The 17,780-nt window shown below is 39.1% G+C and overlaps 3 protein-coding genes across 3 annotated transcripts; 1 reads left to right on the forward strand and 2 right to left on the reverse strand.

The window, feature by feature from the left end:
* Window positions 1-634: 634 nt before the first annotated feature.
* Window positions 635-2,401, forward strand: LOC121751372 (probable WRKY transcription factor 40). Its single transcript, XM_042146103.1, has 4 exons — window positions 635-834; window positions 920-1,195; window positions 1,316-1,432; window positions 1,977-2,401. Exons 1-4 carry the CDS (start codon window positions 754-756, stop codon window positions 2,316-2,318), a joined length of 816 nt encoding a protein of 271 aa, XP_042002037.1. The 5' UTR covers window positions 635-753; the 3' UTR covers window positions 2,319-2,401.
* A 672-nt stretch (window positions 2,402-3,073) lies between these two features.
* On the reverse strand, window positions 3,074-10,181 carry LOC121753366 (formin-like protein 18). Its single transcript, XM_042148649.1, has 19 exons — window positions 10,041-10,181; window positions 9,836-9,961; window positions 8,442-8,560; window positions 7,530-8,230; window positions 7,115-7,336; window positions 5,965-7,031; window positions 5,747-5,864; window positions 5,554-5,625; window positions 5,108-5,206; window positions 4,987-5,028; window positions 4,810-4,890; window positions 4,646-4,696; window positions 4,500-4,581; window positions 4,326-4,420; window positions 4,168-4,239; window positions 3,975-4,091; window positions 3,755-3,823; window positions 3,606-3,672; window positions 3,074-3,483 (listed from the first exon to the last, which is right to left on the reverse strand). The coding sequence occupies exons 2-19, from the start codon at window positions 9,847-9,849 to the stop codon at window positions 3,287-3,289; spliced, it is 3,285 nt and encodes a 1,094-aa protein (XP_042004583.1). The 5' UTR covers window positions 9,850-9,961; window positions 10,041-10,181; the 3' UTR covers window positions 3,074-3,286.
* Window positions 10,011-11,091, reverse strand: LOC121751782 (chorismate mutase 2-like). Its single transcript, XM_042146576.1, has 3 exons — window positions 10,876-11,091; window positions 10,364-10,435; window positions 10,011-10,280 (listed from the first exon to the last, which is right to left on the reverse strand). Exons 1-3 carry the CDS (start codon window positions 11,089-11,091, stop codon window positions 10,011-10,013), a joined length of 558 nt encoding a protein of 185 aa, XP_042002510.1.
* Between the last annotated feature and the right edge of the window lie 6,689 nt (window positions 11,092-17,780).

Genomic DNA, 17,780 nt, shown 5'->3' on the forward strand with positions numbered 1-17,780 from the left:
TACGTAAAAGTGAGGGAAAAATAGACCACACGTATATACATTGACTAAGTCACCAATTCGAAATTTTCTTGTACCGATATTACTCAATTGAGTGCATGACTCTTAATTACAGTGTTGGTAGTTACTATATACTATCATTAAGTTTAACAAATCAAATCATTAAAATTATTGAATAATCTAAAAGCAGCTTCACGATATGTGCAAACGCCATATTATGAATGTGAATACAAATTTTTGTTTGCTACCCCACTCAATATATAACATGTTTGGCCATAATTCCCAATATTTTAACTAAGGAAAACAATAACAAACAGAATTTTAGAATTGGATTAAAGTCTTTATTTTGCATTTCCACTAATTGATTTGACTCCACATTTAATTACAAAATTAGTTCAACATGCTTATTGTAAATTTATAGAGAAATTAATTATATAGGAATAATCAAATTATACTACTCCCAAATAGTGGACCAGGAAATTATAATAGTTGTCGCTATAAAAAAAACTAAATCAAAGCGTGAACCATTAATTTAGTAATAGCACCAACTTCCTGGTACTTTCCGACGCATAAATAAAGACTTTTGAGTACTTGAGAATGAAATTCAAATTTTTTTCTCTATAAATTCCAACTTCTTCTTCTCTTTACCATTCAGACAATTTTCCTTCTTTCACCAAAATACTTAACCAAACAACTAATCTTCATCACTGATATAAAACACACACACACACACACACACACACTAGTTCAAGAAAAATGGAGAAAATCTCGTTGCAGACGAATCCACAGTTTATAGACCTCAACTCCAAACCCATGCACAATTCTGCAGAAACTTCGGTAAGCATCAAATTTCTTAATATTAATTTTGAAGTTATGATTTCATGGTTTTAGCTAAAAAAGACTTGTAATGATGATGATGCAGCATGATGAGCTGATTCAGGAGCTGAGCAGGATGAAATGGGAGAACAAGAAACTCAACGAATTACTCACCATTATTTGTAGAAACTACCATGATTTCGCCAAAAATGATTGTGCAGAAGACCTCCTCGCCTCGAGGAAAAGAAAGTCCGACCAACTCGAAAACTCAGGCCACATTTTCCACAGCTGCTGCAGCGAATGCTCACCGGGCAGGCCAAGGGAGATTAAGTCGAATACCTCGAGAGTTCATGTCCGAATCGATCCATCTGATACAAGCCTGGTGAGTTAGCTACTTACTTAACTATATATACTACAAGACTCTCCCTTGTTATAATATAAAGTTTAGTGAAATTCAAAGATTTGATAATGTTTTCTCATTGGGATTGTTGAACTCTTTTAGATTGTCAAGGATGGCTATCAATGGAGAAAATATGGACAAAAAGTGACTAGGGATAATCCATCTCCAAGAGCTTACTATAAGTGCTCACTCTCCCCAACTTGCCCTGTCAAGAAGAAGGTGAGACAAGAACAACAATCATCTATAAATATTAAAAAAGGTTGATCAATTAATAAAATATTACTAGATTTTTCCCATTATACCATGAAATTTGATCAATTATAAAACAATTGGAAAAATCAGAAAATTTTGATTTGTTCTCAACCCCACGGTCTAAAATATAATCGCCTACCTGCAATGTATCGATGATTGTTTTTAACCAAATATCATTATTTTTGTTTATGAACAGACGATGTCATTTAACTCGGCGGTAACATCCACGTATGATTCATCGGCTTTTATATCAGACGTACAATATAATTTCACCTAATTTTTTCGCCAAAACATAATCGAAACAAATTCAAATTTCATGATTTTTTTGGACTTATTTATATAGCCGCGGGATGAACAAGAATTTGAACAAACTTCTAGGCCTTTTTCCAAACCCTAAAATTTTGGCATATGGAATTATGGAAATTTATCATACACTATACATGAGCTTGAAATTTGAAAATAAGCCTAACTGAGGTGATGCTAATATATATATATATATATATATATATAGGTACAAAGAAGTGCCAGCGATCCATCTCTTTTAGTTGCGATATACGAAGGGCAGCACAACCACCACCCCTCCAGCGCCGAAACACCGGCGTCGCCGCTTCAGTCCCCGGTGGCACAACCAGTCCCTGCCGCAGCAAACATTGATCCTACAATACGCAGAAGAATCGAAAATGAGGAGAGTGAGATTGATCAGCAGGTCTTGGTAGAGCAAATGGCTTCATCTCTGACGAGAAATCACAGCTTCACGGCGGCGCTTGTGGCCGCCATCACCGGCAGAATATTAGACGACGGATCCGAGGAAAACGACGACAGTTTCTCCATCTCAAGAGTGCTTTCTGAGTAGAAATTATGTGTATTTTTACATCAACAATTAAACATTGTTGAGGTTATGGATGCGATTAATAAAAATGATGTCTTTTTTTCTCACGTCACCACTTATTTAATTAAATATGTAACGAAAATAATCATATAGAGTTCTAATTAAAGTCTACTTACTTTAATTTGAGGAGGAACACGTGCTAAGCATTATACTTTTATTATCTTTATTGACTTGGACTAGTCAATATTTATTATTTTTTGCATTTTTTCTAATTTTTGCTTATGCAATTTGTTTCTCTCCCTGTAATGTTTTCCTTGTTGACTTTATTTGGATGAGAAAAGTTGAGTACGTACAAGAATCAAACTCTTCTATCGATATTATTCAATGCATTTGGAATCAATAGCTTAGATAAGAATAGTTGAGTTGGGCTTATCCAAAATGAAAAGTTGAAGTCAGCTGCAACATTATATTCCTCTCAATTCCTTAGTACTAGTATATTTTAAAATTTTAATGAATGGGCAAGAGCTTGGTCCAAACAAAACACTTTGGATAGATTCATCCTAAAATATGAATTGAAGACTAAAGCATCCTAACGACTTTATATCACATTTTTTTTTCATTTATCATAATATTAAAAAAAATGAATATTTGAATGAAAAGATGGTTAAACAAACTCAAAATTAATTAATACATCAAAATAAATAGTGAATTAGTTTACGTTATCTTTTTCAATAAACGCGCTTTTGTTGTAATAATTACACAAATAATTTTTCGGACAGTGAACAAGAATCTGCAAATTACATTAGAAATCAGCAACACAAAAAACAAGAGCTTTTCCCAAGCAATATTCTTAGATTTCTCAACCTTTCTACATCAAAAGTGGACTAAATAAATACGGATTCTTGTTATTTACAGGGGAATAACAGGTGAAGATCGCCTTAGACCGTCTCCTGGGCCCCGTTGATCGGCCGAGCTTTTCTTACAGCTGAGGCTTATAGAAGTCCAGGCAGTTTTGCTGCAGTTGCAATACCGTTCTCATTGTCCAGCTCCTTGCTTGAAGCATTTCCTTTGAGCTTCTCATTCTCCGTTTCTTCCTGCGCCTTCTTCTTCTTCTCGAACTCCAGTTGCTTGCAGTTCTCCTCGTGAGCCTTTCGAAACATCCTCACAAAGTTGAGCAAAGTTGACACAACTGCACAACCATCTCAAACTCTCATTTTGCATGAAAAAGCAAAAAAATTGTGGTGAGTAATGCCAATCCATGATGAAGAAAGACAGCTCGTGATTCGAGCTATAGCATAACATGAATAATACCTTGCTCGAATGGGCAACGTGCAGGATCTTCTCCGAAATAATGAGTCAATGAATCTGCATTCCTTCCCTAAAAAACCTCAAAGTTCCTCAAAGTAGCCAAGTAGGGTCACAAGGAGGAGAGAATCAGACAAACAAGGCTCGGAATTTACCACTCCGGAATAACGTGCAGCCAGAGATCTTACTTCCGCTTCAGCAGTGCCCAAAAAGTTTTTCAAAATCTGAAAATTCAGTACGAAGATTGGAAACAACATTCTCAGCATGGATTATGTGATCAAATTAATACTTGACAGAGTTGAAAATCACTGAGTTGTATAGTCTGAACAAGCAAGCCAGGAAAAGCACTATTCAACGAGGCTGTGATTGAGTTACCGTGCAGAATCTCTCTGATACGGCTCCATCATTTTCAGAAGCAGTAAGCTCCTGTACAACTTTTTCAATCCCTTTGGTAATGGCTTGCATTTCCTCTGCTAAGTACTTCAGTTGAATCTGTTTAGCCGAATGTATACGACACAGTTAGTCGTACAAATCAAAAGAAGAGAAGTTGAGTAGGACGTGAGAACACCTTTGTTGCAGCCTCTAAATTTACTAAATCTTCATCAAAATCTAACACTTCTGGCAACTTTTCGGCTAGCACCTAGGCATTGCAACTAGATTTGGTTAGGACTGCGTATAAGAGGTCACCTTCATCGACTGTGAGTATAATGGAAATGATGATACCACCTTACACAGATAATTAATAAGTGTCAGCTTGTTATTTCGAGCTCTTGTTTCAGCGAGTTTTGGAAGGCTATCCAAACGGAATCCAACTGCAGAACCTGAGGAATGGAAGTATAAATGTAACCTTAAGACTCTCAAATTGAACAATTTTACAAAATAAAGGGCGTTTCAACTCACCTCGTGCAGTTCCTTTGTTTAATGCATTACCGAGTGAAAGGATAGTTTGCATGATCCTTTTAAGTTTCACAGAATTCCTGACCTGATACAAACAATTCTCAGTAAAAGATGGTACTTTATAGAAAAGAGAGAGTAAAATCACTTGCCTCTTCAGATATAGAATTCACGACGTTTAAGCTTTGTCTCAAATCTGATATCTGCACGGAAATGTGGTTCAGCAAATTGAAAAATATCAACTACTTGTTTCACCAGTCAATACATCAAGGAAAAGGACTAACAATAAACAGAGGTAAGTATACTATTCTCAGACCTGGGAGCAAAATTGAATTTTAAACGAGAAAACTCTTAGCTTGGCCTCAACGCGTGGTACTTTCATCAACTCCATGAAAAACTGCAAAACATGAACGTTAAGCTAATGATGAAAGGTAATGAAACCAGCTTGATTGATATCAGACTTGAGAAAAATTTGTTCATCTAATGCCATCACCTGCTCGCACTTGCCAAGGTTCTCGAAGTCACCTTTGTAGTTCTGTAAGAAAAAGTTATGGCCACCGATAAGCCTTGAACTATTGCTCGTACATATGAGATAACTGAAAACAAGGAAATACCTTGAGGAGTTCAATTTCTTCCTTGGTTGGACAAAATTTGATGAGATTTTCAACTTGATCAACATCCAGTGCGGAGTCATCTAAAGCTAGGACTGAATTCTGTCAAAAGAATGTCAATAGCACAATCAGAGGAAACGAACAAAATCCTCAAAGGATAACTTGGATTTTATGAGGGATCTATATGTTTCTGTACAAAATTCTAAAGCTAATGGAAAAATAGCTTGGGGCTTATTTGTTTCTCAACACCACAAAAAACACGATTCATAATCATCAGTTATCTTAACATTAACCTCATCCCAGATTATACATTCCCTACTTCTCACAATCACAAGCAAACGATTGCTACTTCGCGAGCATAGCTGATGTTTCTAAATCGCGATAAAGCATAACCAGGGAGGTTGCACAATGACATACATTATGTGAATACTCTTGAGATTTTAACCTACCATCAAATCAGACACAGGAATTTTAACTTTTGTCAGCATGATTTCACAGTTGTACGCCCTTCGGAGCTCAATCTGCAGGAGTTCAAAGTTTCTCAAGACCTTCATTGTGTATGCCCTTCGGGGCTCAATCATACTAGTACATGATTGCAAAAAGAAAATATGCTCATGTTAAATTTTAACTGCTCAATCATACCAGATGGACTTTATCCGATTTGACTGTTGAGCCACACATGTATGTTTTCCGAGGATCTGAATTTGGAACAGTAGCTGAGAAAAGACTCTCGAGTTCACCCAAGTCTAACTCGGGAGCTCTGCAAAGATGACATAGGAGACGATGGGAAAATCAAAACCACTTGCATAATCTGATGAGAGTAACTCAGGTAGAAAACTATAAATGGTGTGGGGACATACTTTGATGCCTCCTCGGGTTTTTGTGTCTCAGCCCATAGGCTGCCCTGCATAGCCCTTGTTAGCTTCAACCAGTGATACGGTTTGAGGGATGCCTTTTTAGCTTGGGATTTTACACCGGCCCTTAGCAACTTCTTTCCACCCACTACAGCAGTGGCAGGTGAAAACAGCATTGAAGAAGAGGCACCAGGTTTTGATGGAGCGGGCGGAGGAGGAACATAACTAGCTGGTGGCGGAGGTGGGGTCACCCCCATTGGAGGAGGTATGATTTTAGGAGACGAGGGTGGGGGTGGAGGGGGAGGACAAGGTACTGATGGTAAATGTGGGGGCTCGGCCGTTCCTATAGTAGGAGGCGGTGGGGGAGGAGGCGGTGTGGAAGAAGATAAGTCAGGACTAGAATGCAATGGTGGTGGTGGAGGGGGAGGAGCAGCAACAGCTCCTAATCCCGATTTCATTGAACTCGGAGTGACTGCTGACATAGAAGATTCAATCTCATCATCGTCTTCAAGCAGATCTGTAATCCCAACTGGTGCACTACAGTACCTTGTGAGACGTCCGAACGAGCCTTGCGGAGAACTAGCATACACGGGTTGACTAAATGGCGATGCTTGGGATAATCGCGGTGATATGATTTTGGACTGAGCAGGTCTCTGAACAGAAACATGCAGTCCAGTGTTGTTTGTATAAAAATTATCGAAATCAAAGGACGACTTTGAAGAGGCCGGTGGATAACTTGTCTCATTTTCAACCAATGGATGAAAATCACCAGAAGAAGTAACCTTCAAATCCTCCACATATTCATCTTTCTCAATCGGAGCAGGATTCTGCCAGCTCTCCTTTTTGGCACCCGGAAAACCAGTAAAATCGAGTTTCTCTTCAAGAATACTAGAGACAGTCATTTGTTGGATTATGTTAAGAGCATTGTCTATCTCGGTGTCTCCCCAGTCGAGGTCGTTGAATATGTCATGAACCTGAGAAAACGCCTCAATGGGAAGACCTTCAATCTCTTGGTTAGGCGGTGAGTCACACATCACAATCGAAGAAGTGGAGTCCATGTCAGAGAAAATAACCTAAATCCAGCCAGAAAGACAAGAATCCATCGTTTCAATAAGTTAAAGGATGCCAGATTCTGGAAATAGGCATTAGTGCTTACCTCGACTCTAAATTCCTTGGGAAAGTGGTCCTTGGCGTCCCACACTGTATCAAGTTCGTCACAGGTAAGCATCAGTACGTTTGATCTGATAAACGCTGTATTGAACATCGCACGGAACATGATCTCTTCGTATTCTAGGCTATCATCCAGAGTTACGCACTCGAGCACAACGTCACCTTGTACATGGCAATTGATATCTAGTTTAACAATTTCATAGTCTGCCTGAAAAAAAAAGTTTGATCAAGATGAACATTGAGAAGGAAACACTAAAACAGAATGGCCTCATTTTTTTGAGCTAAAATGATAAGAAGAAACATAATCACATTCACATACATGAGAAAAAATGAAACATATATCAAATGTGAGCCAAAATATCATAAGATTTAAACATGTCAAAAAACCTCAAATAACATACCTGTCTAAAGTAAATCACAGATTTGTTTCTTTTCGACATAGAGAAGAGCAGTTTAGTTTTTGGATCAGCAGCCATCAACGGATCGGGTCCATATACCCTAAATATGGGACGACAACCCCCCTTTCCATCCATATTGGGGATAGCTCGAAGAATGACACAATCCAACGTCAGAGCCCTGTCCAAGGGGGGCCAACGGGACCCTATGTTCCTCCTCGACACATACTGCAGATACCTCAACTGTGAAGGCAGCGGGTCTATAGGAGAGAGGGAGTGCATAGACTCAAGAGGAGCTTGCTTGTACACCATATCCAACGTCTTCCTCTCCCCACAGTGTTGCTTCCAATATATCAAGAATGCTGAAAGCATGAAGACGAGGACAGGGTAGGAGCCATTCTGGCAATGCATCAAGAGCACGTTCCTCTGCCCAATGCAGAGCCAGCTCTCACTCGACCTAAGGAAGTGGTGGATCATCTCCACCGTGAGCACTGGGCAGCTCTCATTCTGGCTGGGGTAATCAACCACTGTTATGCCATGTTTATCTAAAACACTAGTGATATCTCTCTGGTAATCCCCATCTCCGAAACTAAACACTATGAACGAAGAATCCGGGAAGTATTCGCGGAGCTGATCCACAATATCCCCTATATACACCTCATACTCGTCACCACCCAATTGAGTCGTAGTGAAGCAGCAATCAAACACTACAAAATCACCACAATTCAGTCATTACCATATCCATTCCAAAATAACCACAATTCACTACATTCTCTCATGTGAAACTTCTATTGTTGTGGCAGATATAAACTAGTAATACTGATAATGAGTCAGAAATCATCAATACAAAGCCCCAAATTAACAATTTTTCCATCATCTATTCCAAAATCAAGACAATTAATCAAGAAAAACACGTACCATAAACCCTTTCTGAGATCTCCAAGAGCCCTTCCGGCGGCTTCCGGTAGAAAAATTTGCGGCAAAGAGCCATCTTTCCACGAACCCTAAACCACCCACATTGCGCCCAAAATTGAAGTCTAAAAATTCCCAAAATTTCTTAGATTACAAAATCCAGAAAACATGAATCAGAAACAGAACTATCTATGCATGCGTAGCAAGAAAAGTGAATCAGAAAGTATATACAGCTAGATTCTGCTGGGGCTGCAAGAATCACTCATTTCTCTTTCAATGTGAATACATTTCTTCACATTAACACTTGTATGTGCTGTGTGTGTCTATGTGAGCTTGGCTTCGAAAGAGAGGATCAAATCAAAGGCTGCAGAGACAGAGAGGGTGTGGGGGAACAAGGGTGTCCCGTTGAATTTCTTGTCAGATTTTGGACAAGATTACATGATTTTTTGTTGAATTAAGAGAATGTTGGGATCGCATTGGATCTGACATGAATAATGATAGATGGTCTGATTGTTCCTTTCATTCTCAATCTCCCATCACTTTCATGCTCTACTAAAATTCTCACGTGCACGTGTTTACGCGGCAGTTAGTTAATGAAGCTTTCGACTAATTAATGAATCTTGATTGAATTTAATCATTGCTTCCGATTTCCAACCTTAACACTGCTAATTAAAATTCAAACGAAACTTTATTTCTTTTTGTAATTAGTGAGATCAACCAAGAGGGAGTATTAATTTTGGACCATGCTATAACGATAGTGTGCGTATATGTAAATTAAAAGCTCGATTGAGAATAAAAGAAGACCCAAAATTAAAGGATTACTCTTTGTGTAATCTCATATGTTACTTTGTGACAAACCAATATAGCTATTTTTTCCATATTTTGAACAGCTATGTTTTAACCAAAAAGTTGCATTCTCTCCTTTTATTTTCTTGAAGGATGATATATATATTTCATTATATCACTTTTATTTTAATATACAATTATGAATTTATCACATTCAGTGAAGAGAGGCATAATGCTTAATTAAATCATTAAAAGGCTCAATTCCTCTGGTATGTTAGCATTTATTTGTGGACAAAATTCATTTTTAAATAGGACGCTTATTGAAGAAGGGAGATGAATAACTAGTAATGATAATTAACTCATTAATAGGCTCAAAACATATCAGAAAATATAGACACTGATTCCCTTCACAGACAAGAAGAGCAAAATTCTGGAGCAATATGAGACTTTATTAATTCTTGGGACACTCTATCGAGTGCTGAAGTTCATCAAGAGGGGATAACAGAATGGGAAAATGTTCAATCGAGACGACGAAGGAGGTACTCTACTTGAACAAATTTAGTCAAAGGAATCACCCATTCCCCATAGAGCTGAGAAACCAGTTCAGGTTTAACCTTATAGTTGCCATTTTCTTGAAGCTCCACCTCCTGCCCGAACACCATCGCCTTCTTCTCCACTCGTTTCTTGATCGCCTCTTCCACGCTCCCAAACGTCAATAACTTCATCAGACCTTCCTTGTCCTTCCCACCATCCATCTCATTAGTGCTTGCTTACCATAACCAAACAAATTCAAATGCTGCAGTGAAATGATGAAACTACCTTAGCAAGTATAGCCGGAGTATAGTCTTGAGGGGAGTCTCTGAATTTCACCTCAGCCACAAATTTGCCATAATGGATCCTTCTCGAGAGAGCCTGCAGACATGCTAGATCAGTGGCTGCAGTGGCAGCATAGTTCCCATCATCATCGCCCTTGGCAGCAATGAGAGGGATCAGTGTGTTGAGGTAATGGTTGAGTATCTTGGAGTTTATGTTGATGGATGCTCCTGAAGGATGCAAGACCTAAAAAGTTCCAAATGCACCATGTATAAATCTTCAAGATTTATGAGGAGAGTGTGATGAGTTGAGTTGGGATTAGTTCTTACAGGATTGTGTTTAAGAGGAGGTAAACTATCCGGGAAGAATGCGTTTTCTTCCGGTGATGTGTAACGACCAGCCTGCAAATTGCAAACAGAATATGACTACTACCATGTATCCCAACTATACTAATTGAAAAAATATGCAAGTAAATTCAATTAGAAGGGTATAACTGGAGTTAGATATTTGGATGCAGTTGCAATATTGGAGTATTTAAATTGTTTCTATTGTTTGGTGATATGATTATAAATTTCATACGTAATAACTTTCTATGATAATTCGTTTATTTTAGAATCCACGTGGCATTTTGCAAAAACAAAAAACTGACAAAGCAATGGTATTTTAGAAAGCAATAGACAACAATCAAGTGGCAATTATATCGCACATTTTTAGGTATGATGGCATCATGATTATCAAAAAGGAAAAAAATTAGAGGTGGATCGTTGATCGATGGATTGGACACGCCCATTTGCAGAAAAAGAAGAAACGCAAAGCTCTCAAATTTCAAACACACGCATACCTTAGCTTGAACAGCTTCGGAATCCTTGATGAACAAGTGCAGCAGAGAAGGCGCAGCGGATTGATCGTACAATCGCGAGTTGATCGGATATTTGGACCTCTCAATCAGACTGAAGATGATGCTATCTTCCTCCCGCACCAGAATCCTCCTCAACCACTCCAGATTCAGCAAGCTATCCACATACGCCCCTTCTTCAATTTCACAACAATCACCCATATTTCCAATTAAATGACAAAAAAAATTCGGGATAAGGGGATGTTTCCAAAACCCTAAACTAGAAATTGGGGGTGAGAGCGGAGTGCACGGTGCGGCTTTTGTCGTTTCTATTTAATTTATCAGTGTTGGATTCTGGTTTCGCGATTCACAATCGTCACCAACGAACTTAAATTAGTGCGCAATTGAATTACTACTACTACAACAATTGAGTGTCTAGTGATACATCAAAATAAAATAATACTACTCCTTTATCCGGCAAATAAAATACTACTCCTTTATCCGGCAAAAGTAGAGTATGGTGGTGATCGGTTTCCAAGATAAAATAATACAAGATATAATATAAGATTGAGTTGGGAGATTACTTTAGTCATATGAGGATAGCTATGACTAATTATCCATCTATAATTGAATTGTCAGATTGAATATCATGAATCAAACACACTATATATTTAATCTTGTATACAAACACCCGTATTTGTATTATATAGGTTTTGGAATTCTTCAAGCTATCTAGCTATAAGGTGAAATTATCAAGTCAAAAAATAATGGCATGTCTCTTTAGGGCCAATACATTATTTTATTAATTAATATGTTAAAACATTATAGGTTTTATTCTCCTATTTTAATCTATTTATAGTTAAAATAACATTTTATTAACATTTTATAAATTACTACAGTCAAACATATAAAGTCTTTATCATATAGTACTATCAAACAAACAAAATATTGTGGCAGCACAAGTATACCGTTGGCCAAGAGTTATTTAAGTATATTCTATTATTAAGAGAATAGAAAAGGGGCACACTATTACTAAGTATATGCTTAAAAATGTTTATAGATTAATCCAAAATACCTAAGCACCTTGTACCTCCTTGGTAATAAAGAGAGATCTTGTGTTGGATAAATGGGCCCAGCCCAGTCCACCCTTAAACCCATCTACACATCAGGCCCGGGGGGTTAAATTGATAAAGAGAATGAATTTAAGTCGTTTGAATTGGCTCCCTATTTTTATCGTATCATATAAAGTGTTCAATAATAAACAAGAAAAGTGAATGAGATTTTTATTGAAAATAAATAAATACTCCGTAAAAGTATTACTACTACATACACATGACAATAATAAAACTGATTGTTATTACATCCTTTTATAATTCTAATCACAGAATTAGCACCTAGTCTCTCATGGCCATCACTGCAAAGCCCACTTAAAAAATACGCCTTAATTCTATTTATTCGCGTGGAAGTGACTTTTTTGGGGTAGGAAAATAAAGTTTTGTTCTAGGCAGATTTCGTGTGATTAGATGTGCAAATTATGAGTTATATCTTATAATTAGATACATTAGCACTTCTCTACATGAATACTTCATTTTCATATTTAGGGACGTCAATCCAACCTGAAATCTATGGGTCGGCCCGAATAGCCCGATAAAATTAGTGGGTTAGGACTGTAATTTTGTAACACGAATACAAGACGGGCTAAACGGGTTAGCCCGAATTAGTTGGCGGGTTAAACAGGTTGGCCCGAACATGTTGCGGGTCAGCCCGATGGGCTGCAACATTTAATTAAAAAAATATTAAGTTTTAGGGATTTTTGTATTTTTTTATTTCATGTGGCACAATCATTAGTCTTATTCAATCTTCATTCTGCACTTATCCACTCAACCCCACAATATCAACTTTCAAGTTCCACCTCTACTCATTATTCCATCTTCTCATCATTTGCCAGTACACTTACCATCACCAAAGTCAATCAAGAAAAAATTAAGAACTAACCCATCAAAATCTCAATATATTTATCATTTTAATGGTGATTCATGTAACATATGATTTTTAATTTTCATAAAAAAATTAATTATGAACAATGCCAAAATAATGACACGAACACAATCTTTAATTTATGTTGTAGTTGATCGAGATGAAATGCTTCTTTCCAACTATTATTGAAGACAACTATAAAATTTTGAAGATTTTATATGATTCTAAAACTAGGAAAATTTAAAATTTAAATTTTGAAGACAGCTATAAAATTTAAAATCATTTTATAGATGAAAATTTTGATATTATAGATTATTTTCGAAAGCTTTTAGATCTGAATAGCTCGATGGGTTAGCCTGAAACTTAGCGAGTTTAGGGTTAGGGTTGAAAATTTATGACCAAAAAAATTCATAATCCGAATAGCTCGATAACCCGAGTGAGTTGGCGCGAACTTGAACGGGTTAGGCCGATTGACATCCATAATTATAATCATCATCATATATGCAATGGAAAAACACTTACACATATATAAATGAGTGTATAAGGTAAAATGCAAGTACTTGGTCTACAATGTGAGGTATTGGCCACGACAGTAATAAGTATTTTACTCTCTCTTACTTTATTTTCTCTATTTTTTTTCTCTCTTGCTTTTTTATCTATTTATTTAACACGCTCAACATATCTTTTTTAAATTTCGTGACGAAAAGTTTCGCCTCAATTATGAAGAAACGGAGGGAGTATTTGTTAGAGAATAAGCCGTGAAGCGACATGAAAATATCACTTTAAATAACAATATTTTTTAGGCCAATATATTTATCGAATAAATTACGATTTCTATACATGCTTTTAACATGTATGTGAGTGTTAATTTGTTTGGTTATAATGACAATTGTATTTTTCAGTTATTCTACACGTTATAAATGTGGGATCGATGCACGATTTTCGATGGTAGGTGTATCATTTATTCAGATTATATCAAATCTAATTCTTATCTTCTTGTCTTAATACTCCACATGTTTCCTATGAAAGACGAGATAACTAGTGATACTTTGAATATTAAGCATGGTCGAAAATGAATGATACTCTATGTTTCTTTTAGTCGTTGCTAATATGGATAAAAGTGTATGAGCTTTGAATTCTTAGTTAATCACTTTTACAAAGGAAAAGAATATCGCTAAGTTTAACATATGAGTTTTACAATTTGCATCTTGTTAGGATCGTCGACTGCAACATTAGTTTGATATTGTCCGCTTTGGGTCAAGCCCGCACGGATTTGTTTTTGGGTCACTCCCAAAAGGCCTCAAACTAATTGGGGTTGGACAGGAATTATATACACCTTCCAACTTCCCTCCCTCATCCGATGTGGGATGAGTTTGTAACCCAACAAACCTCCCCTCAAACCGAGACCACATCGGGAACGCAGTCGACACGAACATGGGTCGTTCAAGCCCTGGCTCCTGGGTCATCCTGGGCCCGACTCTAACTTTGAGTCCTTCAGGGCCCGACCCTAACCGGGGCTCATCCAGGCACAACCCATAGCCACCTGGGCTCTGATACCACTTGTTAGGATCGTCGACTGCAACATTAGTTTGATATTGTCCGCTTTGGGTCAAGCCCTGTTACGGACGTTCTCCGTAACGAGGCCGGATGGCTAACTTCTCGGAGAGATAAGGTGATCAAACCTTCGACGTGCTCGAAGGAAAGCTCACGAATTGCTGATTTTCGGACGTTCTCCGATGAACAACAATTTGGAAACGAAATATGATATTCTTGTTACTCAAGACAAGTTTGTGGAAAATAATATATATTCATTCCATTCTTAAAGTGATAACAATAACTCCTATTTATAATGCTACTGACTTAAAGAACAAGAAAATAAAGATATAGAAATAGATATGCAAATCCCTAATATATCTAAACCAAATAATAATAATAGAAAAAGGATCTAAACAAAATATGAAAAAGAGGCTCGTATCAACTCCCCCGCGGTTAAAATCCACCTTGTCCTCAAGGTGGGAACCACGAAGCAAGGGCGAGAGACGAACGCAGAAGCTTTGGCGAGGTATCTCCTCCTGGATCAAACGCCCACCGAACAGCTGAACGTCTCTCTTCATCACAGCCGTAAAAAATCAACATAGGAGACCCAATGTGGTCGGCAAAATTCCACGCCACAACGACAAGCTTGTCCATGCCTCCGAGAATGTTCGAATCCAGCATGTCATTGCGCGGAGGGATCAACCTTGCATCGGTATCGAGCGATGTTGATCGATGATTCATACTTGTAACATCACTGATACTCAAATCCACACAGACACCAATAATTATGCACCAACCGGTGTAGGCACTATCTCCTTTCTTGCCCCAACAATTCTCAACAATAGATTTAGATTGCACTTGAACAACAGGGGGGAATGAGGCGATGACCTTCAGCACTTCTTCTGTGGAATCGTCCTCCTCTTCATATGCCTCTTCCTCATTCCTTTTACTTGAATCATGAAGACCATCATCGTCATCAATTTTATCCACCTCTATAGCTCGTACTTCATCATCTACTAATTTCTTCTCATTGAGCCGCAAGTCAACTTGATTCAACACTTTTGCATCACCCTCAATTCCCAAGTATTTCTCTTCACAAGAAACAAGCTTCGTAGCGGAGTGGAGGCTCGGGGAACGCAGGCAGGAGGGCGGGCGTTGGAGCAGGGGATGCTTCACAATCGTGGGCAATTCGAGGCAGGCCTCAGCTTGACGGAGGTGAGTCGTAGGATGGCCGCACGATGGCGATAGTTGCTGATCCATGTGCAGCGGCGGGGACGGTGCAGCCGCAGGGGCCGGTGGCGCTGCTGCGCGGCGGTGACTTGGCTGCGGTTGTTGGTCGAGCACGTGCTGCAGCGGTGGCTTCTGGTCGAGAACGAGCTGTGGATGTGCGGGGGTACGGGGGCTTGGGAATGTGGGGTGCAGGTGCTGGTTCCGGGTTTGGGGATGCTCTCGCTGCTGGCCAGTATACGCGCTAGGTGGAAATCGTGACGACACGTCTGAATCAGCGTGAAGAAAGCCTCGGGGGCCGAAAGAGGGGCGCGTCGTGTGTTTTGACTCGGGAGTGTCCGATGTTCCACGATGCGTCGGGCCATAAAACAGTTCTGGTTCTGGTACCGGCTGTGGCGGTGGTTCCGGCAGCGGAGGAGCGCGAATCTCTCCCACACGACAACTGGATGTACGGGAGGGCGGATCCCAGCAAGTCCGGCGACGCCTCGATCCGGAATAGAAGTCCACATAGTGTTGTTGTTCGGACTCTTCCATCCCCAGGTATCGATCCCGCGGCCTGTCCCAGCACGTGCGGTGCCGAGGCTCGGGGCGATTGCGGTACGGCGCCCGATGAACGTTCTGCTGCGGAAGACGGTCGTCGCACCAATGTAACGCGCAGGCAGCGCCTCGTCGACGACGGATATCCCCACCACGGTCTCGTCGTCCGTGGATGAAAGGCTGGTGGACATCGTCGTCTGCCTCCCAAGCGTCGCGCGGGGAGTGATACCCTTCGTCATCAAGTTCGTCCGAGAAATAGGGGGGATCAGGTTCGGGAACGCGCGGCGCTTCCAACTTCTCCAGCCTGAGTTCCATTCTGTCAAATCGCGCCAAGATCTTCTCCAACCCGGTGGAGAAAATCACGGCCGTTCCTGCCACATCGTGCGGCGCAAGCTTTACTGCTCTCTCCTGCCACATCGTGCGGCCGATCAGTATTCAACCGCTAGCTTTACTGCTCTCTCCTGATCCTCTCCCTCCGAATGCAGCGCAAGCGCTGTTGAGTGTATAACCTTTTGATCAATAAATTTAGCCCAGAATCGAGCTCGGGCTCTTAGAATTGGATCCTGTGGCAGCAAGGGGTCATGGGACCAGACGTCGTGCGGATTCAGGTAAGGGGTTTCCTGTTAAGGATATTGGTGGTGAATAGGTTATTGATGAAGAAGGTGGAGGATTAGGCGTGGCTGTGATGGTGGTGCTGCGGCTGTTTTTTTTTTTTTTTTTTTTTTTTGGAAAATATGGAGGATGAGTACGGGATGAAAGCACCAGTTGTTACGGACGTTCTCCGTAACGAGGCCGGATGGCTAACTTCTCGGAGAGATAAGGTGATCAAACCTTCGACGTGCTCGAAGGAAAGCTCACGAATTGCTGATTTTCGGACGTTCTCCGATGAACAACAATTTGGAAACGAAATATGATATTCTTGTTACTCAAGACAAGTTTGTGGAAAATAATATATATTCATTCCATTCTTAAAATGATAACAATAATTCCTATTTATAATGCTACTGACTTAAAGAACAAGAAAATAAAGATATAGGAATAGATATGCAAATCCCTAATATATCTAAACCAAATAATAATAATAGAAAAAGGATCTAAACAAAATATGAAAAAGAGGCTCGTATCAAGCCCGCACGGATTTGTTTTTGGGTCACTCCCAAAAGGCCTCAAACTAATTGGGGTTGGACAGGAATTATATACACATTCCAACTTCCCTCCCTCATCCGATGTTGGATGGGTTTGTAACCCAACACATCTCAATTCTCACGGGTCGTGACACGGATCTAAAAATTTATTTTAAAAGTTTGCAAATGATAATGTGTAATATTTTTCAATCAAACATTGATAATTCTGTATAAATAAATAACATTGTTTAATTTAATGATCAAATGTCCACGTATGATGTGATTTTCTAGCCACCACCTCAAATATAATTTCACAAAATAATTCATCATGACAGTAGCAAATAAATTCAAACTTTTTTTTAATTTTTTCAACTGATTGTAAAACCCATTTGCTATCAAACTTTGAATCGTCTATCATTTATTTCATTCATTTTAAGCACTTGCCATTTAATTATTGGGGTTTGCGTTAGGTGCCCAAATAAATACAGAAATCTCGAAAATCGCCCCCTT

The sequence above is a fragment of the Salvia splendens genome, chromosome 10, assembly GCF_004379255.2.
Source record: "Salvia splendens isolate huo1 chromosome 10, SspV2, whole genome shotgun sequence".
NCBI classification, from domain to species: Eukaryota; Viridiplantae; Streptophyta; class Magnoliopsida; order Lamiales; family Lamiaceae; genus Salvia; species Salvia splendens.